Raw genomic sequence first — 25,729 nt, forward strand, 5'->3', positions numbered from 1 at the left:
CCAATGGAGCAAACCATGGTTTGCTCATCACTGGTTTTGAAGCAATGCTTCAATGCACAGATGTGTGATGGAGAATCTTTGCAGGGATTTCAAACCCAGTTCAGATCCTCAGATAATCCTGTTTCTCAGAGGACAGAGAATGGTGCAGACCTTTCCGTCTCCAAGTTTGCACTCTGCAAATTGTTTTAATAATGCAGACAGGAACTACTGTGGTCACACTTGACATGAAAGCAAAGTGACATTCAAGAAGGTGTCCCAGTTGACCTTCTTATTCCATAAACAGTGCTCATGCCATGGCACACACAGCCTTCTGCTCCACACCAGGCAGGCAATGAAATGATCGCTCACTTGGCTCAGGAGTTACCAGCTGCTGGACATGTCCCTGATTGAGCCATCTTCTGCCTAGCCTGAGGTCTGGTCTGAACCACCAAAACATTTCTAGATGGAGACCAAGGTCTTCAGTTCCATGTCCCTGGTTTGAGAACAGAGACCAAGGTTTGAGAAAGGAATCATGCTCTGGTTTCTGCTAAACAAGGTCTTACATGTCCTCCACTTCCTTCCCTGTCCAGACAAAGACGTGTCACGTGCACAGAGAAGCAGGCAATCCAGCTCCATTGTACAGAGCAGGCAAAGCTAGAGGAATAAATGGGTCTTGATCAGCAAAGGAAGAGCTCTGCTTTTAAGTGCTGGGAAAGCAAAGATGGCCTTAAGGAAAGCAGGGCAGGGAGCAGAAAATAAACATGAGGCTGCCTGGGAAGGCAGGGTCCACTTCTACCTCTTTCGTACAATGGCAAATGCATGGCGCTGGACACAGCATGAGGTGGGGGACAGCAGGAAATCAGGGAGAGACCCAGGACAGGAATCAGAGGGAGCAGAAACTAAATGATGGGAAGAGAAAGGCTAAGCAGCAAAAGGGAGTGCAGAGAGAAGAAAAGCAAAGCAGACAATGTTTTTAAATACTCAAAAAGAGAGAGGAAAGGGGGGGGAGGGGAAATAAAGAATTAACTTTGAGACAGCAATACAAATGCATTTCTGTCAGCCTTGTTGCTCTCACCTGGCAGGTAACAGGCTTGCTCAGGACATACAAACCCAGTTTCTGGTTATAACACATGAAAAAAGGAGAAGGAAAACTTTCCCATCCCTCCATCCATATGCAGGCACAGGGACAGCAGCAGCTCCTGCATCCACTGTGACCAGGCATGGGACCGGGAAGGCAGGGACCAATGTGGCACTGGGTTGGGAGCAATGGGATGGATCTCAGTATCCCATTCAGAGTGTTTTTCCAGGCTCGTTGAGGAACGGATGGTGGCATAGACATCTTTTTGGAGAAACGCTGCTATAACGAGGAGTTTTATAGATAAGGGCCATAATGTTTAATTGCCCTCAGCCAACTCACTCACAGTTTTAAAAGGCCATTAAAAATACTGGCTCAAACCCAGAGGGGAAAAAAAAAAAGAAAAAAAATGACACTGATGTCTCCTCCTTCCTCTCTACCTCTTTGGTGTCTGAGCATCGTTCAAACCTATAGGAGGGAGAGAAGCAGCTATTGCTCAGCTCTGGCGAAGAGCTACCTGTCAGCCGGGGGAAACTGATTCTGCCACACAGGAGAATTTTCCCACCTCCGTCTACATGAAGGGCTGTTCGTATCAGGGAGTCACATCCTCAAAAGGCCCCAGGCTTGCTGAGCCACTGAACTTGGAGCAGATGACTTTCATGAGATGTGAAAGGGGAACCCATCACACACCTTGCGCTGGATAATTTATTAATCAAAATGTGCTCCGTCAGGGCTCCTTGGCACCAAAATAGATGCTGTTGGATGTGGTTCAGGGAGTCAGCAACAGACACAGTTATCATCATATAAATAGTCCATCAACTGCCGTGACCACCTTGCTGCTCTTCACCTTGAGTTTTTGCCCCTTTGCGATATGCAGGCAAGCATGCCAGGGCAGATACCTTGCCCCACATTTAAATTCAAAGGGAACAAGTTATTTCCAAAGGAAAAAGGGTTATTACAACCTGAGCTTTTATTTCTTCACTCTACATGAAATCAAGATGCTCTAGAAAACAGAGTCTGTTCCTCCTCCTCTAGACTTTGGTTGGTTCTTCTTCCCAGAAGATGCAGCTCTCTCTTGGACAACTAATTCAAGCCCAAAGCTGTGTACCATCACTCCTCCACACACGCTTGCTCTGCAAACAGGCATTTTTAATATCTTCCCCAAAAGATTTAATTGCCCATTCCAGCACAACCGGCAGAATTTCTGATCTTGCAGAGCCAGAAAAGAAGATAATTTTAAATGCTTGCACAGGTCCCTTTTTTAAAACTGAACATACAGTATGAGAAAATAAAAGGAGAGATTTATCACCCACAGTGCAATCCCCCTTCTGAAGCCTCCAGGAGCTGTGGCCATGTACAAGAGAGGAGAACAGAGCCCGCAGAGTTTAAAGGTTCCTGCTCTGAGGGTAATTCATCACGTGAAAGCCTGCTGGGTCTTGGACCACAACTACCATTCCCCCACATCCTCTAAAACGGGCTCGGTGGCTCAAAGGGAAGGCAAATCACCAGCAATGCCTGGCTTGGCTTTTTTCCTCCCAGCCTTTTCTCTTTCCATGCATTTAATCCTAAAACCTGCTATGGGAGAGCAGCCAACAGCTGGATCGCAAGTCAAGACAGCAGAGCAATGCAGGGAAAACCATTGTAAATGTTTATTTCACTCATTTCTATAAAGGCAACAATTTAAACCCTCCACCTGAGGATTTTATCCTAATAGGGTGCAGGAGATGCGTACCCAGAGAGAAAGGGCTGGTCTGGGCATCACGACCTCAGAGCAGCAGTTGCAGAACATGCTCCCACCCCACAGCTGAAGGATCCATATGCATAAAATTGGCACTTTCTTACCAGCTACCATGCCTACACTGGATTTAGAGACCCCCAAATCACCCCTCCTGCCCCTTCCACAGAAGTAAGCAGACTCATCAGGAGAACATGAAAGAATTACACTGTAATACGCTTGGTAACAAGTCTAAATCAGCTTTTAACATAAATCCCACACCTCCAGGCTCAAAAATTTTCAGAAACTCTTCCATTCAGAGACATACTAAAAACCATCTTCAAACTGGTTGTTTTCTCTAGCCCCAACACGAACAGAGACAGCACAGGTTCATCCTTTCCCAGTGGCTGCCAACATCTTGAATACACATTACATGCCAGGAAGTTAAATAGTCCCAGAAATTAAACAAAAAAAAATGCTTTGGTTTCATATTTACACATAAATAGGAATGCATAGTTTTAATTACCGAAGACCATTTGCTGGGGGACCACCTGCCATGCAAACCTTTATTCCAACCATATCTATTTCCAGTGATTTCTGGATTACCAGGGAGCCAAAGCAAGATGCCAATGTGATGACAAAGCAGCGAGGAGGAAGATGGGGAGCAACCGAGCCAAGAAAACGGGCTGTGGCCACAGCCACCATCTCTTCTTCATGCTGTCTCATCCCCTTGCATTGGCAGGGTGGAAAAACAGCCTTTGATGAATAACTCGGCGTGAGGCACTTTTCCACCCATCAGCGTGTCCTCCTACAGAAATGTTCTGCTATGATGACTGCCTTTAAATCACACTGGAAGGCCCTCCCAGCAGGTGTAATTTATGAAGACTTTAACACCCTAGTAGTTCACCGAGTGATCTGAATGTGGGAAAAACACAGCATAAAGTAGCCAATGGGCAAGGGGTATATTAAAATTAGCAGGTCCTATTTGCAAGGATGTCCAGTTTAAGGGACTCAGGGAAATGGTTTGCTTTGCCCTACCTTCTTTATTAAGTAAGGTCAAAATACGAAGAGAGGTGTCAGCAGCTGAGACCTCTTTGGCTGCTTAACCTTACCTCAAGGGTTTGTGCTGCACTTTCAAAAGGAAGGCAGTGAAAGACTCCAGATCTGTTAAGACTATGTGAAACATGTTCTGAGAGCTACTGCACTGATTTTCACACATATATATATATATAAGAAAGATGGAGAACAAATCTTTTCAGACATGCTTCCCTCTTGCTTTTGTAACTCATACTTCTATTACGTTGTGCAAATAATGATTTTTAATTCACACTTCCCTTGGGACGCACCAGCTTTAGGAAGGAAGAGTGCTTTGCCAGAAACTGCATCAGTCTCAAAACAATCAAGTCTGGGGAAAAAAAAAATGCCCTAAGGGCATTTGTGAAGAGTCCTAAGGACCAACTCATCCAACCGAGAGCCCCACGCTTCCTCCCCTCTTTCCTGCAGGACTTTCCAAGCCCTGGGAAGGACACATGGATTGCCCTTGTGCAATCTCCCATTGCCTATCCATCACCACATTCTGATACATCTCAGGCAGGCAGAGACTGAGTTGGGGCACCTTGCAGAGCCCCTGGATCCCTTTCCCTTGGTTAACCCTTTGATGCCTGCCCAAGCAGCACAGGTCACCTTCAGGTCTTCACACTAAGAGACATGAAGCCTCCTGACTGTCCTGTAAATAAATAAAAACCCAAGTTTACTGCTAACAGGCAACTCAAATCATACGTGTTTTCCTAAGAAGAGCTTGCGGGCCAAAGTCCCCTCCAGCTTATTAATTAAATTACCATTTAATTAATGATAAAAATCCTCTGAAAGAGCCAAAGGATTCCCCATGCCCCAGGTGACGTGCAGCAGAAGCAAATGTGAAAACACACTGCCGTCTGCAGGCCTGATCCGGCCAGGAGAGCTGGGGCCCTCCGATTCCCACCGGGAAAATCAATCTCTGTTAGACCAGAGTTCCCCTAAATGAAAAGCCTTATCTAGAACAGGTCGTGTTATACAACAAGTCACTTGCTTTGCCTGGGAAATGAAAGATGATGAGGCAGAGTCCCCAGTACAGAGGCTATCTCCATAAATCTGCCAAAAAGGAACCGTGGATTACTTTGCTGGATTAATTATCTGTCCTTCAAACAGAGTCCTGACCTCAGTGGCTGAGCATCTCTAACCTGCTGAAGCAGCTGGGGAGGGAGAGCTTTTGCAGGGCACCGGCCACAGGCTGCCTGCGCCCTCCTTTTCACTTGGGAAGAGCAGCAGAAACATCCGCTGGAGCAATGGGAGCCCTGGCATCCATCAGCCTGTCGGCACAAGGGGTTTGAATTGCGACGTCTTTATTTGGTTTTCTTTTTCAGGCAGCCTTTTGCACAGTATGACCCCGCTCTTTGCAAAGCACGGGGCAATAAAGGACATGTTTTCATGCGGTTAAAACACTCAGATTTGAAGGAAGGGGGAGAAACAACTGAATTGCTTTTTCCCATAAGATATGGAAATAATTCCCAGTGCAGGTAGCAGGCAGGCTCCTCTGCCCTGACAGGACAACTAGCCAAAGCCATGACCCAGTTGGATCAGCGCTCCTCTGTCATTTCAGGCTTAACAGCTTTGTAAGCTGACAGCATAAAGTTAGATCTTAAGTCTTATTTTATGTGGTTAGGGTTAATCTTTTAGTTTTATTGTTTTCCTGTCACAGGAGGACCTTGTGCTGGAGATAGTCGTATAAATAAGAGCTGCTGCAGTATATCCCGAGGTGCAGCTACCTGAGGGCTGGAGCTGAATAGGACTCTGGCAATTCCAAATTAATTTTTATATCCCACCTCCAAATCATACCAATGTTTTCAATATTAATACTAGAGGAATGATAAATGTCTAGGTTGCTTTTCAGGCTCTCTCACTGCTGTATATTCAACCCCAGCAGCTAAAATCAGACCAGCCACATGTGAGCCCTGTGCCTGAAAGCCTGGGAGAGGCATCACCCATGCCTGCCGTGAAATGGGAAGAGCATCACTGCCACCTCCCCTGGTGCGAGTGAGCTGAAGAGCCAGGTATAATTACTACCTCCACCGGCCATTTTCACTTTTGCTTACGGTCGGTTTCTAATTTAATTTGCTTCCCCATTCCCATATGTTTGACCAATGTTTTTTGCAAAATTGCCATAAAAATTTACCAACTCAGGCACAAAATATGCTTGCTGACCTTTAGCATCGTGATTAAGGATAATGACAAGTTAATTAGGCTTTACCTGTCTGCCAAAAAAACCACTTGCCTTGGGTAAGCAGGATTTTGGAGGCGGCTAGCTGCCAGTTCCCGTGTTCAGACTCTCAGACATTGGAAGGTAACGTCTTCTTTCAAAGGCAAAAAGTAAATCATAGGAAGCGTAAGAGAATGCCTTGAGCAGAGTGGAGGAGGCACTTGCACTACTGACTTCAGAAAAAAAATTGTTTGCCCCATGTCCAAGTTTTCTTTAAAATTTGCCCTCTACCACACACCTCAAGTGCAATCCAGCAGCTGAGCGGAACTGGTAAACTCAGGCGCTGGAAACAAAGTCAATTAAAAGTGGAAGCAGAGCATCCTGAAGGCTGGCTTCAGGGGTTTGGGAAACCTCTACCTTAAGCTGAAGGCAGGGTGAGGCTGGGGAGGTGACAATGAGTGTCTGTAGTTGTCCCTCAGTTTGTCCATGAGCTGATCCTTCCCAGTACCACTGCTCTGCAAGATACTGGTGCTGACAGGAGAAGGACTCCCAGTCAGTTACAAAAACACTCTGCAATTCTCATGATGTTTGGGAAAAAAAAAAAAAAAACAAGAAAAAAAAAACCCCACCACAGAGCAGTTTAATCACTCTTTGATGTGTTCTGCCTGATTCTCTGATATGAGAGCTGTCCCCTGCCAGGCAGGACCAGGGGCAGGGATTAAGCTCTCAGCATATGCAAGCAGATATGAGGATGTTTGCGCTGATCTGCCTGCTTGTCACTCCGCACCCCGCTGCCACCAGGCTCCTGGCGTCTGCCTGGCTCCTGTCCCCCATCCCTTCACCCAACCTTAATGGCCAGGCTGATGGTTACCCAAGCACTGAGCGAGGGAGGCTCACAAAGGGACATCATGGCTATTTCACAGGAAAACCAAAGATGGACACGAAAATAAGAGCACACATGAGCACTCCAGGTAAATATTCAGGGTTGGAGGTTTGGTTTCCTTGATTTGGTAGAGCAGCTGTGACTACCCAAAGAGGAGAAAGCCCAGTGTGATTGCAAGCAGATGGGTGCATTTAGCAAATTAACCCTCTATAGATTGCCCAGTTGTTTCTGTAGGTTTGAGCCATCAAATTAAGGCTCTTAGAAACCCAGAGCCAGTTGTATTGTGCTGATACTGACAAGGGAAAATTAGCTACCTACAGTGTATCAGCTCAGAAAAAGGGTCCATGGCCATCAGCAGATGCCCAAAGAAAGGTGTATGAACAGGACAAAAGTGATTTCCCAGCTGCTGCCCACCTTCAGGCTTTGAGCTGTGTGAGGTTTCTGTGAGCTGAAGGCTTTTACCGTCCTCACGGTAGTTCAGTGGCAGCTACAAAATTACTTGGAGGTTTCAGGCTAGTCTCCGGTGAAAGAGAGCTCACATCCATCAAAAGAAACTCCCTGCTGCACACTGCCCAGATGGATACACATGATCTGGGGGAATCTCTCATTTAATTCATGCTGGGGGAACATTAGAATAAATTGCAGAGGGAATTAGAAGAATAAATAATCCTTGCATCTTCAAAGGCAGACTAACCTGGATACTTGCAGGCAGGATCAATGGACTTGAAAGTCAGAGTGAAATCACCTTGACCCTAGAGGTTGATTAAAAGAGCATTTGAAACAGCTAGGCTTTAAGAAATCAAAACTAGGAAGTTATTTCCACATGTGTAGCTCAAAGGAGCTGCCAGCCAGCACCCAAAGCATGTGGCCAGTGAGGAGAGGAGGCACTGCTACCATTTCTTGTCATGAATATCTCCTCAAAATCAATGCCAGAAAGAGGGTTTACACCCAGACCCACCCCAAGCTGGTCCCTCGCTCCTGAGTTAACCTGAGTAGTCTGCGTGTCCCCAAGGCACAACCCCACAAAAGTAGTGTCCAAGTGCAGCCCAGAGAGCATCAAAGTCTGCCTTGGATATGGCAGACGCTCGCTGGCCTCAAGGCATCTCAAACGAGATTGGTCTAACCCCAAAAATTGGCTTTTCCAAAAAGCAGCTCTGCTTTACCTGGATCTCCTGCCCAGACTGCTCCTGGCTCTTTTACCAGCATAAGAGGTTGACAAAAGAGATTTGGATTTGTCGGGCTGCAAGGAGGGTCTCCCCAAAAACAACAGCATGGTGAGTAGGGTTCAGCACCAGCCACCTCAGACAGGCCTTTCTTTGAAAATAAATTCTCTTGTAACCTGAAACAGACATTTTTTCTCACAGCCAGTCAAACCAACCTGGTAGACCTTCTCCTAAAGGGAGGTCCCCAAGCTATGGTCCCAAAGGAGCAAAGCATTACCTAGTGACAGCCATTTCAGCAAGCTACCCATGCACACTGTGAAAGGTTCTGCAGGCTTCAGAGCTGGTCTACAAAGGCAGAATTAATCCACGCGGCTATCAGAAGGTAGAAAGTCTCCACCACTCTAATTAAGCCTCATTCTCTAGCCCTGCACCCTCGTGGGTCCAGCCCCCTGCCTCCCAGCTTGCCAAGCTCCGGCAACCCCTCGGGAAGCCAGACTTCAGCACAAAAGCTCTCAGGGAACACCGTAGAAATCAGCGGCTAATCAGTCCCATTCTCTCCCTAAACAATAACCCCCTCACCGCAAACAAGAATTTTATGCCCAGCTCTTTGTGGGTCTCCTCGACGGCGTTGTGTGAAGCAAAGCTGTTTGTGGCTTGTCATTAGAACAGAAAGGTTTCGTTATGAGATATCATCAAATTTGTTAGAAATAGCTTTGAGGAAAGGGAGATGCCACAAACAACGCACTCTGATGGTACCAAAGGCAAAGCAAGCTTTTCAGAAAGGTAAAAACTTTTGGTTGTAGCAGTAGGCTACAGTAATTAGTGACAGTGAATCAAAAGAGCAAGCACAGTCGAGGAGAAACTTAGCCAAATATGATTTCCCAGGCATGGCATGTGCAGAGGCTTATTGCAGGGCTAGCTCATCCAGCCCTACTAGGCTCTCCACCATGTCCCCCCATGACTTACCCGAGACGATGGTGTAGCCAATGCCCCGGGGACGGCCCTTGTCCTGATCAACCGCTGTTATCATCCGCACAGTGGTACCCTGGGGAGGGAGAGGAGACACACATTACAGTCCCCCGAGCCGAGCACTGAGCTTGCCTAGTACTCTGCCAAGGCAATGCATCTTGTACCATGGGCCATGTGCTTAGCAAAACCCATCCAAGGACAGGGCAAGCCATGGAAAAATTGCAACCCTGCTTCTCAGGGCAGTTTGGGTGCACCACTCATCACACTCGTGCAAGCAGCAAAACTCTGCTCACCCACCCCGGAATGTAGCTGATGATGCTGAGGGCAGGACCAGCATCTCCTCTAATGTTCACCGCAGAGGCTGAGCTTGACCATGCAGTAGGTTTGTACCAGGGCAAGTGTTTGTAGGGACTCGAGAGAGCACCATAGAATCACAGACTGGTTTGGATTGGAAGGGACCTTTCAATGCCATCTAGTCCAACCCCTCTGCACTGAGCAGGGACATCTTCAACCAGATCAGGTTGCTCAGAGCCCCGTCCAACCTGACCTTGAATGTTTCCAGGAATGGGGCTTCTATCACCTCTCTGGGCAACCTGGGCCAGGGTTTCACCATCCTCAGTGTAAAAAATTTCTTCCCTGTATCTAGTCTAAATGTCCCCTCTTTTAGTTTAAAACCACCACCCCTTGTCCTATTGCTACAGGCCCTACTAAAAAGTCTGTGCCCATCTTTCTTACATGCCCCCTTTAAGTATTGAAAGGTGCAATAAGGCCTCCCCAGAACCTTCTCTTCCCCAGGCTGAACAACCCCAACTCTCTCAGCCTTTCTCCATAGAAGAGGTGTTCCATCCCCATGATAGGTTTATGGTTGGACTAGACGATTGTAATGGTCTTTTCCAACCAAACTATAGTATGAAATTTATGAAATTTTGTGTCCCTCCTCTGGACCCACTTCAACATGTCCATGTCTTTCTTGTGCTGTGGACCACAGAACTGGACACAGAACTGCAGTTGGGGTCTCACCAGAGCAGAGAGGCAGAATCCCCTCCCTTGACCTGCTGGCCATGCTGCTAGGGATGTAGCCTAAGCTAGTGTTGCCCTTCTGGGCTACAAGCACACAACAGCTCATGTCCAGCTTTTTACCCACCAGTACCCTCAAGGTACCACCAGCTTCATTCCCCACTCTGCTCATCCCTTGGCCAGAAGATAAGGATTTGAAGCAAGGTCAGTGTGGTAAGCACAGCTATCAGTGCTCAAAGAAGAAGGTGAAGAAGGAACTGAAGGCACAGCACTGGCAAAGCCAGGACATGCCTCCTTGCAGCATCACCACTGCGCATACGGAGGATCTGTCTGACTCTTCTGTCGCACAGATTTTCACTCCCTCGAGAACCAAAGGCAACAATTCCTTCTCACCATGACCTTCAGCACTGACCACTACACCAGTTTTATCTGCCGCTGGCTTCCGAGTTTCAACTGTTCCTTTTTTTCCCTTGCGTTCTTCAAACAAGGCAACCCAGGCGACAAGGGATGTTCATGCTGGCCATCAGCATCAGCTGCATAACTAAGTGAGCTGTAGAGATTTTAATTTAAACTTTCAAAAGGAAGAGGGTTGGACAGATGCTGAGAACAGGGGATTGCCTACAGGCAGGAGCTTCTGCAAACACCAGATCACCCACTTCATCCTCCATCCTGCAGGACAGACCTGTCTCTTACAGCCCAGCAGAAAGGCCCATGAGGCCAAGAGTCCCCAACTACCAATGAAGAACATAAAAACAACCCAAAATTCTTGGTTAGTTCTTTAAATAAAAACATCATGCACTTATGTCAACTTCATAAGCTGTACTTCCCCCGCCGCACTGCAGTGAGCCCATGTGAATACAAACACAGGCACATGCACATAATTAATGTAGTGTGAAAAAATTTACAACTCAGCTGTTCTTGTTTTTATCGGTTTATTAACAGTGGGGAAAAGAAGCCATTTCATTTTTTTTTTTTTTATTTTGCCCTCAAAGGAAATGTCAACAGAGGCGTTTGCATATTTAACAAGGGAGCATAGTGGGATGTTGTGTTTGCCCTGCAATCTATCAGCTGAAGGCTGAAGGGAAAGCTGCTCCAGAAACATCACCGGTGGAAAGCAGGGACTTGCCATCTCCCTGGCTTTCAGAGCCATGCCCCTGTGGGCTCGATGGAGATGCTTTGCCACTGCTGGCTGTAAAGAAGGCTCTCAGGGCAATGCAGACTGCCCCTTCCCTGATCCCCACAGGCATTTCAATAGACTCCTTAAGTAAATCCAAGTTATTAACCATGAACATTAGCCATAAATCCCAGGTCACTGGCCTTTGAGCAGCACTCAGCTGGTGAGGTTCAACAGCCACCAGAGAGCCTCTAAATCACCGTCAATAACTGTGCTTTCCAAGGAGCAAGGATAGATAAAACACACAAGTGAGAAAGGAGCAAGAAGGAAAGCAGAACAAGGGATGAAGAAAGGAAGGCAAGGCAAAATGGAGAGAAAAAAAAAAAAGAAAAAAAAAAAGGAGGCATGCAGTCCAGCTTGCTCTCCCCCAGCATACTCCACTTTCACCACTATCTCCACTGGGCAGGCGTGAGCATCACTCCACTCCCCGGTGAAGGGAGAGCTCCTCTGTGGCAGGAGCGGTGGGTGAAGGCACTTGGTCCATCTGACAGCTTGCTCATCGCCTGTCAAAAAGTGAGGGAGCGGCACAGAATGATAAACATCGCCTGCCGTGTGGCACATTGCAAAGGGAAGGCAGCTGCAGGAGAAGGCAGGGCTCCCGCGATGGCCAAGGAATAGCAATCGGCCCACCGACCCTGGGGCCACTTTATCTGCGGGAAAGGTCCCTTCCATACGAGCCAAGGGGAAGAGCTGTTGGGAGAGATAAAAGGATGAGCACAGATGTTGCAGCAGAAAAGGTTTGGGAGGGGAGGAGGGGGAATCTTGTGCAGATATCTCAGCAGCGTGTGCCACAGAGACGACCATAGGAAAGAAATTATCCAGACATCTGATCACAAGAATGAGGTCTGCTAGAGAGTACAGTATGCTGAGGTTCGCCTAGTCCTTGGCAAGCCCATGATGATGGCTTCTGCACTGCTGGTTTTTGAGACTTGCAGTCTTTTGTGTCTCCTCCACAAGCCCCTTCACCAGCCCCTCCTGGGTATGGGTCATGCTCCACCATTGACCAATAAAAAAGTACTAAAGTGGAGTTGAGCACCCCACCACTGGTGCATGCCTTCTCCTGGAACCAAGGCAAGGGCAGGAACCTGGGCATCTCTTCACATCCTGCCTGGTTTCCATCCTTCCTATCAGCTGCTTCACGAGAGGTTTCCAATATCAACAAGACTGGCAGATCCCAGCTCCTGAGAATGGATGAACCCTTCCCAAACATCCACACAGTGTTTAGGATCAATCTTCATGCTTCTGGGGAAAAGGCTGAAAAAGTGCCACAGGATAGTTATCCACATAGCTGGTGGCAATTACTGGTTTGAAGTGAGTGGTAATAACTGATACAGATGGCCTCAGAGCATGGTCAACAGGAAGGAATATTCCCATTCAGCACATGTTTGAGAGAGATGGGAAGATGATGCGATGCAAAATGTGGCACTACACACAGGCTATACCCATCTTTTAGTACCTGTGATGATCATGAAGCATCTTGCCCACTGTACCAGCAGAGATAACTAACCAGACAGTAGAGACTAGAAATGGGAAAACACCCGAAACTAAACCAAACCCTCGATCATGGCCATACCACAATAGCAAAGATTGACCTCTCACCAACCACATCTCGGCAGTTTCTAATTTATCTTCCAAAATCCTACTACACCTATTCCTTTTGCTATCTAGGTTTTGGCATGGCAAGGGCGGGAGATGCTGTGCCTTGTCTCCCTAAGGCAGCCAACTGCACCCCTAAATTGGAGGGGACCCTCCCACTGTCTCTAGACAAACACATCTGCCAAGGCTTCCACTTATCCATGGAAATCCCAAGCTGACTTCCAGTGTCAACAGCTCTGCCCAGGGCTCACCCCATATATTTGTGCTGTGAAACTGCAGCTCTTGGAAACTCCCAAGTATCCTTGACATTTCTGAAAACAAGTAACAACTCACCTGCCTACCACAGGACAGCAGTGGCTGCAAGGAAAGGACACTGGTGGTGGGTACAGACCAAAGCACCAGAACAGAATTACTCTCCCCCTCCAGGGAAGGAGGAAGAGGCTTAGAAAAGTAATAATCTGGAAAAGCCTATGCTTAAAAAAGAGACAAAGAAAATAAAGGATGGGACATTATCCAAACAAAATCTGGGGGTTTTTTGAAGAGGGGCAGGGGTAAACCAATCCTTTTTTAATAAAAACCTGAGCTTTTAATAAAGTGTTCACATTGATGGGCTGGAAATATTGTAAGAAAGAATTAACTCAGAGCTATTGAGACTCTAGGGCAAAAATAGCACAGATTCTACATTATTTCTTTAAGCCAAGGAGTTTTTGAAGAAGAGGGGGATGGTGCTGAAGAATTAAAACTGTTGTAATGACATCTGACATGTACCTGCACCATGCTACTGCAAGGCAATACAACTGCTTGTCTCAGGACCACGCATCCATGGGGTTTGTCCCCACTCTTGCCTTCACGTGGCTCCCTCAGGGATAAAGCACACTTTCATGGGTCTCAGGTTGTCTCTTAGAGAGTGGATTCCTCCTCTTTCACTCCCAAAGTGAAGCTGTGGTGCTGCCTGGACCATGCACCAGCTGAGGTCCAAAAGCATGGGCTGCAAGAGGAAATGGCCCCTCTCCTCCAGTGCCTATCAACTTCTCTGGAGAACATCAACAATGCTATCCAGTCTACAGCCACTGTAATGACGAACACCCAAAAAGACGCTGAGGATGATAAATACATCCCCAAGATTTTCCACAGCTGCAGGCAGCTTTGGTGCACTTAGGTGCTCTGGTAGAGAAGTCTGATGCACGCTGGGATGATAAACAGCATCAAGAAAAAACATACAACATCTCCAGGGATGCAAAATCTCCCCCTGCTGTGTCCTCTTCCTTTGCCTGATAAGAAATTTCTTTCTTCTCAGTGTCCGAATAAGCATGTGCCCAAAATACTTCTAAATTATGCTATTAGATCCTGGTCTGAGAAAAATAAGAGCTACAATGACACTTGTCTCCCCTCTCATGCCCCTCCACCCCTTTTTCTTCTTCTTCTTCTCTTACAGGATTAGGGACTTGAAAGGCAAAGCGCAGCCCAGTGTTGCAGCAGGAGGAGGAGGGGGGAGCACTTCAGAAAGCTGCCACGGGGGAAAAAAAAAAAAAAAAAAAAAAAAAAAATCCTATTTCTCACTTCTTAATTCCAGTCAATTCCAGTCAAAGGGCTGATAGAGATCTGTTTGCGGTAATTTGCTGCAGTTTATCCACTCTTTTCACATTCTATCGGCTCTTCACTGACGGGCTGGCTGACATGCTGTTACTCGAGTGAGGAAATTAAAATTTGATGCAATAATCCCAAATAAGAAGGATTTTATTAGGTTATGTATACACTTTAGATGAGGTATTCTCGCCTGATACATTGATAGAGGAACACAGACATGCTGTGCACCACAGATAAAAAGAGAGGCAAGAGAGACAGCAAACGGGCATGTGGAGCAGCAGCAAGTCTCTGCTTTGTAAATTGGGGTGAGATGTCTTGAGTGTATTTTGGTGTGTTGGGCCAGAAGGTAGGGCAAATGGCACCCACAAATATACTGCAGCCCGTTGGCTTGACCCAGAAGCCTGGTTTTGGATAAATGTCTTGACTGTATTTTGGTGTGCTGGGCCAGAAGGTAGGGCAAACGGCACCCACAAATATACTGCAGCCTGTTGGCTTGACCCAGAAGCCTGGTTTTGGATAGATGTTGGCCAAGCCCAGACTCTTCACCCAAATTTGCTATCCTTTCAGTAACCAAGCCATGCTGCAGGATGACAGTCTCTACTCTGCACATGGGACTGGCACCCTCGGGTGGTAGGGCAGAGCTGACAAGAAGACTTCCCATGGAGAGATGAAAACACACGTGTTAAACTCCAGGCTTGCCATAGCAAACCACGTCCTTCTTTCAGTAGTGGAGATTTCTCCTGGGAAGGATGTGACCTTGGGTCCAAACCAGAGAGTAATACCACTCAAAGTACCACCCAGGTTCAGAAGTCTTCCTCTTCACCATTTCTCTGGTGGTACCTATCCATCTTGGACATCTCAGCGCCTTTGGAGATGTTACATGGGGCCAAGAGAAATTCAAATCTCTAAACCCATCAGAAAACTGCCGACAGGTTGGTGAGCCCTCCTTCATTCATTTCCTATTTCAGGTTACACAGCAATTATCTGCTGCTTTGCCTACTGCAAACAGTGAATTTTCTAGGAATAACTGTGGTGCACATTGGTGTACCACACACAAATTGATCGTTGAGCTCCAGCCTTAATACATATTAACTTGAGAGAGGTCACCTTTCCTGGATACCAAGTCACTCCATAAAGGTGATACAGTCTATAATTTTTGATACTCATGGAACTTCCATTTCTATAATTCCATCTAGGACTTTTCCCTCCTCAGTTAAGGGTGATCTAAGTCGTGGTTTTTTTCTTCCCTGCAGCTCACGCTGCCCATCACGGGAATACACCTTAATCTCAACAGCATTGAAGCTCATTGAAACTTTCACTTCACTAAAGTAATTCATGAAGCCATTTTTTGGCCATCTTCGGGCCAGCAGACAGGTAATGTGCTGTCTGAGCACGAGATTTGCGACAGTAGAACTCAACCCTATTGATCCAGCACTCTCCGTGCTGTCAGAGCCAGTGCTCTGCTCCAAAGTGAATAAAAAGGCATAAACTGAAGTGAGCTGGAGATCGCCCTACCACTTCATGAGCTGAGCCATCAGAGCCAGTGCACCAGAGACATTACAGGATGCATGTGTGGTATAGATGCCTACCACATCACCATTTTAGGACAGAAGGTTTTTCCATGAGACGGGATGTGCAGCTGTGCCTTGGGAAGGTAAATGCTACTGAGTAGGGCTGGTGCTTGGGCTGAAGGTCCTGGGCACTTTTGCTGGGGTCGCAGCAAACAGTTCCCAAAGCCCAAGCTGCCCTCCACGCTCCCTGTCATCTGCTGGGGGGAGAGAAAAAAATAAAAGAAAAAAAAAAGAGGCCTGCTGTACTTAGAGACCAGGAGACATTTTCCACAAACAGCGAGTTTGCTGACAAACTGAGTTTCAGAAGAACTAAAATGATTGAATCAATTTGGCAAAACCCAGGGGAAAATAGTCAAAAGTGCTGAAATGGCTGATGATTCTGGCATTTTCAAAATATTTCAGGAACGTTTAAATTTTTCTTCCAGTTTTCTATTAGAAATGGCATGCATATGCACCATGGGAGGAAATGGGGTGACTGTGTGCTAAGAACAAGAGGAAACCTTTTTAAAATTTAAGAAAAATCTTTAGGAAAGAATTTTATTTGGCTTTCAGGTTTCCTAAATCTCTTTGTTTAGGTTCCCTTTTTTTGAAAAGGGCATAATGTTTTGGAATTAGCTTGAAACATGTTGTTTCAGAAAGAGAAAGGTTTGCCTCTATTTGGATGCTGTTTGAGCCTCATGATTCAGAGCATTTGCTCTCCAGCACGGCAACAAGGCTGCTCTTTGCACACAAGCTGCAAATGTTGGGGCAGAGCAACACAGACCTGCAATGGAAGGAAGGATGGACAAATATCTCTGCAAAGAGGAGGTTTTCCTCCAGCTCTTTTGGAATGTCTTATGGTTTCTGTCCCATATCCTGCTCCATCCTCCCTTGCCCCCTGGTACAACACCATGGTCACAGATATCAAAGTAAAGCAGCAGCCCTTACCGGAGGCGAGTTCTCATAGATGTTCGTGCTGTAGGGCAGGTTGATGAAGATGGGGTCCATGTCCTGCACATCTGTAATGGTGATTGCCAGGTTGGCCAGAGTGGACAGTGGCTTGTTTTTATCTTGGTCCTTGAAAAGCAAGGGTTGGGAAGGGCAGAGAGAAAGGGTTTCTATCAGAAAAATAGAATTATTCAATAGTATTAAGTTTCTCACAGTTGTAGTTAGGTTAAAATTCTTAAATAGTCTGGGTAATCATCTCTTTTTCAAGCTTTCTGCTGGAAGTATTGTCCACTGTACCTCCCTCTGAGCTGAAATAGAATGCCCAACTCACTCCAGCATTAGCTCTTTAAAACAGAGCAAGCACTAATTTAGTTTTCATCGCATTTTGGGTGGAAAAGAAGCAACACTCTTCAACACACACTTCAAAATATAAATTCCCTCCTAATGCAGATACACCCTAGGGCACCTCCGCACTGTGAGACCCAGCTGTGGTTGCCAGCAGACTCTCATACCAGCACATCACATCTCACAGCCCCAAGCGCCGATGCCTCCACACAGCTTGGGCTCCATCAGCTGGAACACGCCAAAGCCCTCCAGCTCCCTTGCCTTTCCACTGCTCGTCATAACCCCACAGGCTGCATGCAGTTGCAGCTTTAGTCTTTTCCATATTCACTGTTTTTCCTTATTTGTTAAAAAACATGTAGATGTGGTGCTTAGGGATATGGTTTACTGGTGGACTTGGAAGCGTCAATGATATTAAAGGTCTTTTCCAACCTAAATGATTATACAATACTCTGAGCTTTGGCAGAAAGTACATACACTGAATGCTGCTCTTGGTTTGGTAGGATGCCTCAGCTCTTGCAGAGAAACCTGAACTGCAGGATACAGCCTTGTGGTAGCAATCTCCTTTCTACTGGGGTAATGGTTTTGGCTCCAATAAACTGCAAACCCCTCCCCTCCCACCTTGCAGAGGGAATGGCAGGATGGAGTAACCAGTAGCTGCCATTCTAGGTAAACCACGCTGCTTCCAGAGCTGCAGGGAGGCAAGGAGCCATCTTCCTCAATCTGCAAAGCAGGTGACAACAAGCATGCAGCAATCTTAGGACAAACAGCAGTGGCCCTTGAACACTTCAACGCTCCAAGCAGGAGCATTGCATCTCCCTTGCATCCCATCATAACCCATCAGTACGGAGCTGCAAGCACTTTCCCACAGCAAGACCCTTCTCCAGCAACCAACACCACAGCAGTACATCTGCTACCAGCTTCTCCCAGCAGTGCCCTGCTGCCACCAGTTCTCTTGCTGAAGCCTCTTCCCATGTGTGCTCAAAAGCGACCCCGATGCCCGTAGCCCTTTGCTAAAAGGGCAGGAACAAAACAGGTAGCACACAAAGGGAAGGAAATAAATCTCTCCTTACCCCATAATCGAGCACTGTGGTGAAAGGCGACCATTAGAGGTTACTGCACACTTCTGCAAAATGGCTATGAACAGCGGCAAGGACTGATTGCCAGAAGATTAATGTTAATTTAAACCGTATTCAACAACACAGCTTGTACATTATCCTCTTAACCTGCAGGCCTCAGCAGTTATGGCTTGGATGGATGCTTATTCCTGACTCACACTCTGCTGTTAACACTAACAGGTTGAATTCTTTTGTTTCTTCAGATAAGGGGGGGGGTTTTGTTTGGTTGTTTTTTTTTTCCCCTCCCCTTCATCTCCTAAATTTTGGTTAAAGTATTACAGATAGCACTGGAAGAGCAGGCACATTTCAAGTTTCCTCACCTACCATCTCTCACACTGCCCTTTCTAGCCTCTTTCCACCCTTCCTGCCTACGCCCCTGGGAGGAAATGGCTCCTGCCTTGAACAAAGGCTCCACAGCACTTCTTGCAGCCACCCCGAATTCACCATCACCCCAGTTCCCAAACTCTTCATCAGGCAGGCAGGAGATTGCATTGCTCTTCCATCTCCTGCTACACTGGTGCAACTCCCATCCTCCTTCCCAGGCTGAGCTTCGCCCCGGGGTTTCTCATTGCATTTCTGCTAGGAATCACCAGCGCCCTGAGACCAAACAGAGGAGATATTCCCACAGCTGTGATCAACCCCAGTTCAGATCAACCCCAGTTACTTAACATGTAAGTCTTTGAACTCCTTGTGCTGGGAATCACTAGAAGCCAGGAGTGTATTAGGCAGCAAGTACCAGATATGCCCCCATTTTATCTTTGCTGGCAACTGCAGCCAGGATATGGGGCAAGGTGGAGCTGGATGGACCGAGTTGACATCCTTGAGGAAACCAGAATCAGACGGGGGAAAGGCAGGCACGTTTCTATCAGGGCTTGTGTTTGGTCCCATGTTTTGTAACCCACTAGATGGTTAAACAGTATGTCTGGGAAAGCGTGCTGGCAACACAGACTGACAAGGAACCAAACAATGGGCAGGGCTTCTTATCACTCCAGTGTTTAAAATAAAATAAGGTACACTTCAGAAAAAATAAGTTTCTGGGAAAAATTCCAGAGCCTTTAATATGCAGAGAATGAGCCGAAAGGTTGAGCTGGTTGCCTGTGGCCCTGCAGTCTCTGTGGTCGTGGAGCGCAAAGCAGCCCTGCACAGCCCTTCGTGTCCTCGTGACATTTGGGGCTCTGCATCAAGACAATGATCTTGATTCAATCACACGCTTCAAGAGCTCTAGTTGGCTGCCTGAAGGGGTCGGAAAGAGTTTTCCCCCCTCTCCTGAATGCAGGGTTGGTTAGATGTATTGTAGGGCTGAGTCTCACCTTCCTCTGTTGCATCTGGGGTCATAAAATCATAGAATCATTAAGATTGGAAAAGACCACTAAGATCATCAAGTTTAACCACCAAACCAACACTACCATTCCCACTAAACCATGTTCCTAAGCTCCACATCTTCTTGTCTTTTAAATCCCTTCAGGGATGAGGACTCCACCACTGCCCTGGGCAACCCCTTCCAATGCCTGAGAACCCTTTCAGGAAATAAATTCTTCCCCAGATCCAATCTCAACTGCCCTTGGTGCAACTTGAGGCTATTTTCTCTTCTCCTAAAGCAAGGACAAGAGGAAATAACAAAGGAGATTAGAAAGAAGACATCACCCAGAGCTCCCACTGGCAAGGTGCTCCTCATTCACACACCTCCTGTCAAGCTCTCACTAAGATTCGACACCAGGAAAGAAGTTTCCCCTTCAGGTGAGGCATGAATTTGCCATGTTGGCTGCCTGGACGAACATCTCCCAGGGGTCCCCTCCCAGTACGGTGACATTGACTGTAATTAGCATCTTGGTTTCTCCTCCTTTGTCCACCAAAATTTTAACTCTTAAGGTCTGAACTCAGGTTTTGCTGAGTGAGCCTCCGAGGGCTTAACATAGGTGAATCCACCTGCAATAAGCCATGATGCACAAGAAATTAGCCCAGAGGATTTAATGATCTGTTTGCCCTGCAGTGGCTTTCTTCACCAAGGGAACCACTCCTCTTTATGAAGAAGCTCCCCACACGCATACAACGCTGTTGGAGAGGTGCAGCTGTGCTCCATGAGCTGCACAGCAGCTATTTGAAACTACCCAGCCACCACATTGCTATAATGCCTCTTTAAGTGGAAAATACGGGATGTGCCCAGGAAGATGCCAGAAGGGAACAATAAAATAAGTAAATAGCAGTTCCTTCCAGAAATCGCCTCCTCTTGCACAGCAAGAAGACTCACCGTGGCGTTGACCTGGAGCTGGTACGCCTGAGTCACTTCATAGTCCAGCTCCCGTATCACTGACACGATGCCACGGCCGCTATCGATGGCAAAGAAATTGGAAGGAGGCTGGAAGGAGTAAAGCACGCTGCCTCCTGCCCCCTGGTCCGGATCCGTGGCGTTCACTATGAAAATCGGAGTGCCCACTGGTGTATTCTGGAAATAAATAAATAACAACAACAACAAAAAAAATCACTAAAATTGTGCACTAGCCTATTTTCCCATCAAACATACATCAGCAATTTCCTTTGCCCACCAAAAAGGAATATCTAGAGACCCAAGAACTTCAGTCCTATATTTTCAGGACATTTATAACTTATACAGCTGTTTTCTTTATTACAGTATTGCAGCAGCTATAATAGTTGTTACACACTTATAATAATAGTTATACAGTTGTGGTCAAGATGGCACTCTATCACAAACCCTTATTTTCCCAGACATCATAACTTTGCAGAAAAATTACTCTCTTTGCTGAAACTTGTTTTCTGCCCAAAGGCACTTTTATTTTCAGTGCTGATTCCTTCTCTGTTTTCACCATAAGGCATTAAATAAGAGAGCCTCAAAAAAAAAAAAAAAAAAAAAAAAAGCATTAAATGCAACACAGAATTTTACGTAAAATTCAAAGTTATCGTTTCCACAGCAACTACAACCTGGCTCGATTAACGCAGGCATTAACAGTTAAATAGTCATAAATCTGGAACTAATCTACATGCATAAAATATGCAGCTGAGTGCACAAAATCAGCAATGGCAAGTGCAGTTTGGCACTTCTTATTGTTTAACTTCACAGCGGGGAGAACAATTATCCATTTTTGGTGGAACAGCTGCATGTTCCTATGCAAATCTTAAATGTATATTCTTGTCTCTCTAAAGGCAGAAGCACAGACCACAAGCAAAAAAGTTTTTCTGGGGACCCGGGCTGCAGGTATGCACAGATCATGACCGTCTGGGCAAGTCTGTATGTTTATAACACGTTCACAGCCCTGGTGAGGGTTGACAAAGAGCTAAAACTTGAAAGGGAGACAGCAAAGGTCAGAAGCAAGACGTGACAGTGGCTGGTTATGGCCAGTTGGGATAATACGGATTATTTCTGCAAACCTCTTCCCAAGCCTCTGTGTTTTATTGTTAACTTCTATTCATATTAAATTATTCGTCCTCCGCTCATAGAGAAGTATCATAACGTTCTGAGAAGGTGGAAAGGAGATTTGAGGAGAGGCAGAGCTTAGAACATGGGGCACTGCTTCCAAGTAGAGATCCTCCTGCAAATCCTTGGCCAAAACTGAGCAATAGACTGAGCCATGTTCAGGTTTTTTGGGAACCACAAAACTTGAACCACGGCAAGGCTGTCCCAGCCCACCACCTCCACTAGAAAGCATGAAAAAATGGGGCTCAACGCTCAGAGATCTGATTTAACCAGTTTAATACTTGGTGATAGCACCAAAAAAGAACCAAAGCACCTGAATTTCCCCTGGTGAGGCTCAGGCCAGCAGAAACCTGCCTTGAAGGCAAGTGGCAGGACTCACTGCGAGCTTGGTCAGACAGATGGGGAACCCAGGGCATGTTCCACACCTCACATTCGGGGTCCTGAAAGGAGCACTGAGTTCAGCTCTCGCACCCTCATCTGCTCACGTCCCTTATGCCTCCCTGTCCTTGCATCCAGGGATGCTCTGACATCAGAGCTCGCCTTGGGCTCAAGCAAAAATCCACCTTCCTTGCTTCAGTGTCACTTCTGGTGAGGTGTGAGAGGTTGCAGTTCCCACCTAGATTATTCATTTGCTTTTATTTTTCCCTCCCTCTAAATCAAGCTGCTAAAGAAAGCTTCTCAGGGCATGGCCCGAAGATTATTTTCTAAAGCACCTTCAAGTTTTTTTGTGATCAGTAGTCATAAAAGCGCAGCAGATATAGCTAGAAGGGACCTCAGAAGAGAACCCTGTCCCTATGCTACACCTAAATCATTGCCATCCTCAAAGTCTCTCAGTGATGGAGACACCACAGCCTTCCCAACCCATTTGCCCCAGCCATTTGCTGCCCTTTGCCTTACAACTGCTCATTTTCCAGCACGCTTAACCCGGATCTGCCCTGCTGCCGTGTAAGCCCTTGACTTTGTGCCATGCAAGCAGCACGTTAATCCTGGCTTGTGCAGAGAACCCAGGCACTGCAGCTCAGGTAGCCTGGATGGTGTTTTGGGGTGGAGAAGCCCTTTGTGGGGGGCTGTGGTGGGTATTTGTTTTCCAAGGGCTCCCAAGACACCTCCTCGGGTAAGACCAGAGCATCTCTCCAACCCTCTTTGGGCTACCTGCCTCTCCCAGGCCATCCGCAGCCAGAAGCATCCTGCAGCCCTCCCCTCGCTACTGCCAGGGCACTGCTTCCACCACTACCATCCACATGCTCCACCAACTGCCTTCTCAAATTCCTTCCTTGGAGTCACTGGGGTATCAATATCAAGAAGAGCATTATAAATTAACCATTAATAAGGAGAGGAGGGGAGAGGCAGCAAAAGATGAGGGGTTGCACTGATGAGGTCTGGGGTATATTGTCCCCAGGAATAATGATATTCATAAGGATAAAGCTGGACTTGATGAATATGTTTCCTCTTATTTTTAAGTGCCCTTAGCCACTCCTTTTAACATGCAAATCCACTCTGGTCACCCGAGATTATGGGGCTGCACAGTGGCAGTGAAAGAGGAGAGCTTGATTTCCCCGGCATTGTATTTCATACAATAGCCCACAAGCAGGCTTTGAAGAGAGTTCATCTCCTTGTCCTTCCAAAGGAGAAGCTGCCTGGAGGGACTTGGAGGTCACCAGCTTTGGTGCTGTCAGCTCCAGTCCCCGCAGACACCGCCTGAGCTCTGACTTGGCGAGTACCCTATTTTTATCCTTATTTTACAGCTTTGCTGACCAGGTCCCTTTATCGGCCAGGATAGCAAAAGCCATACAAGAGGGGTATCAGCTCTGGACAAAGATCTGTCTGGTCCTGGAAAACAGTCACTGACATCTACACCAAAGCATCTGAAGGGCTAGGAGGGAGCCCAGAGGGGCAGTGAGCATCCGCAACCCCGTGGCTGAGTGCATAAGCAAAGCACTGTGCTGACAAATTTAGGAGAGGAGCAGAAAGGCTCCCAGGCAATAGGAGAAACATGACAGGAGCTTGAAGCAGAACAGCATGGTCACAGAGGGGAAAATTATAGAATGGTTTGGGTTGTAAGGGACCTTTAAAGGTCATCTGGTCCAACCCCCCTGAAATCTCTGATACTGCCCAAAGTGCGCAGGTCAGGGAGAAAAATCTCACCACCAAATGCATGCCCTTACTCCCAACAGCACTCACATCAAAGGATGTGGACCTGTAAGGTGTGCTCTGGGTAATGCATCATTTTTCTGCAGCTCAAATTTAACAATAAAAAAAAAACCAAACCAACCCCAAACAACCCAAACCTCTAGCAAAAGACAAAACTGGCTGTGGGATACAGACATCCCATGTTGACAGTCCTCCAGGAAAAGAGGTCTCATTTTCAATGTCCAGGCAGGACACAGAGAAATTTCAGACCATCTGCCTTAAAAAGCAGAAGTATGTCTTTTAAATCCTCTTGCTATTTTGGGGTCAAACAGGCTCAAGATATTCCTCAGCATGAGGCCAACGTCTTTATTTCTCACAAAGATGTGGCCCATCATCTAAACAACGGAGCAAAATATCTGTACCAACAGAACTGGCTGGGGGTTTGCTTTGGATGGTAAATAACAGGCAGAGGCCAGGTCCCAGGGAGATGCGACTGGTAAGCCCTGCACCATGCCTGCTCAAGACCAACTGTGTTTCTGCATTTTGAGCATTTGGCCCATTTATAGGACTCTTCTGCATGTCTCTTGAGGTTGTTCATCCTCAGCAAAGATTAATTATGGTCACCAAAACCATCAAATTCTATCTTTTCTCTCCAGAAAAAAGGAAATACAGTCAGATGACAGCCTACAGCCGCTTGTAGCAAACAGGTAACTTTTCTACACGAGTCACCAAATTTTGTGATTTTTAAAGCTTTTGACTCTCTCCAGCAGCCAGCAATGAAGTTTAATTCACTACAGAAAAAAAGAATTGGTAACAAAACTGTGTCATATCATTAAATCTTTGTTATGATGCCAGCAGATGTGAGACAAAAATAAACATGCAGATGCCTCTCGCTGAGGAGGAGGGCAAACAGGAGCAGGACCTGCTCCTGACCTGTCTCCAGCACCTCATCCTTTATCCTATAGTTCAGGAGGAGCAGCTCTGGCACCCAGGTCCCCTGAGGCAGCTCCAGGAGTTAAAGGGCTCTGGTGAGCTGAGTCACATAGGTAGGCAGTGCCAGGCCATTTGTCCTCCCTTATTTTGCAATAAATTAATAAAAAAGGTTCAAACTGTTATAAAAGTCTTATAGGAAGAAGCTTTGGGGTCTTGTTTGCTAGAAAGAAATACTGAATGGCAACAGCATTGTGAGGAACTGCACTACAGACTTGTCTCAAAAATTGCTTGCAAGGACAGTCACAAGACCACCAGGTTTTGGAAATGCCGACTTGTGAAGGCGCCCTGCCTGTGGGGGTGTTCTACCCAGACACATCCCCGCCCCAGCTGCTGGGGGGTACGAAGAGACGTGCCATTGCTATGGAAACTACAGCCCTCGAAGGGGTATTTAAGGAGGGAGAAAAGGAGGGAGAGAAGAAAAGAGACAGAGAGGATGACTGCCTGACCGCACCACGCTGCACCACATCACTGCTGGAACAAGCAACTGAGACCTCCTCGCCCACCCCTCACTGTCGCTTCACTGCTGGACCCGTGGTGGTGACTATTCTTGCTGCCCTATCCCGACTCCTTGCTTGATTTCCCATCTTTCATTCCATCCTGTCCTATCGCTATCATCTTTATTACTTTTGTTTTTGTAATAAAAGGTATTCTGGGAGTGCGGCATTTGACCTCGTTTGTGTCTTAATCTCACTCTTGGGATCATATTGAAACCTTCCCCGACATAGGATCCGGATATTTAAATGATCCCGACATTGGATCGGGACAAGCATGTGTAACCCAAAGCACCAGGAAGACCAAATCAAGAGCAGCAAGGTACAAGACTACT

At 46.7% G+C, this 25,729-nt stretch overlaps 1 protein-coding gene across 1 annotated transcript in view; it reads right to left on the reverse strand.

The window, feature by feature from the left end:
* Positions 1 to 20,793, reverse strand: part of CDH23 (cadherin related 23) — a gene marked incomplete at both ends in the record, with an annotated part of 119,411 nt that extends 98,618 nt beyond the window's left edge. Inside the window, 3 exon segments of the mRNA XM_010162174.1 lie at positions 9,016 to 9,094; positions 16,891 to 17,019; positions 20,599 to 20,793. Coding sequence (XP_010160476.1) covers positions 9,016 to 9,094; positions 16,891 to 17,019; positions 20,599 to 20,793 — 403 coding nt within the window.
* Between the last annotated feature and the right edge of the window lie 4,936 nt (positions 20,794 to 25,729).

This window comes from Antrostomus carolinensis, unplaced genomic scaffold (assembly GCF_000700745.2).
Source record: "Antrostomus carolinensis isolate BGI_N321 unplaced genomic scaffold, ASM70074v2 scaffold9082, whole genome shotgun sequence".
In the NCBI taxonomy this organism is placed as follows: domain Eukaryota; kingdom Metazoa; phylum Chordata; class Aves; order Caprimulgiformes; family Caprimulgidae; genus Antrostomus; species Antrostomus carolinensis.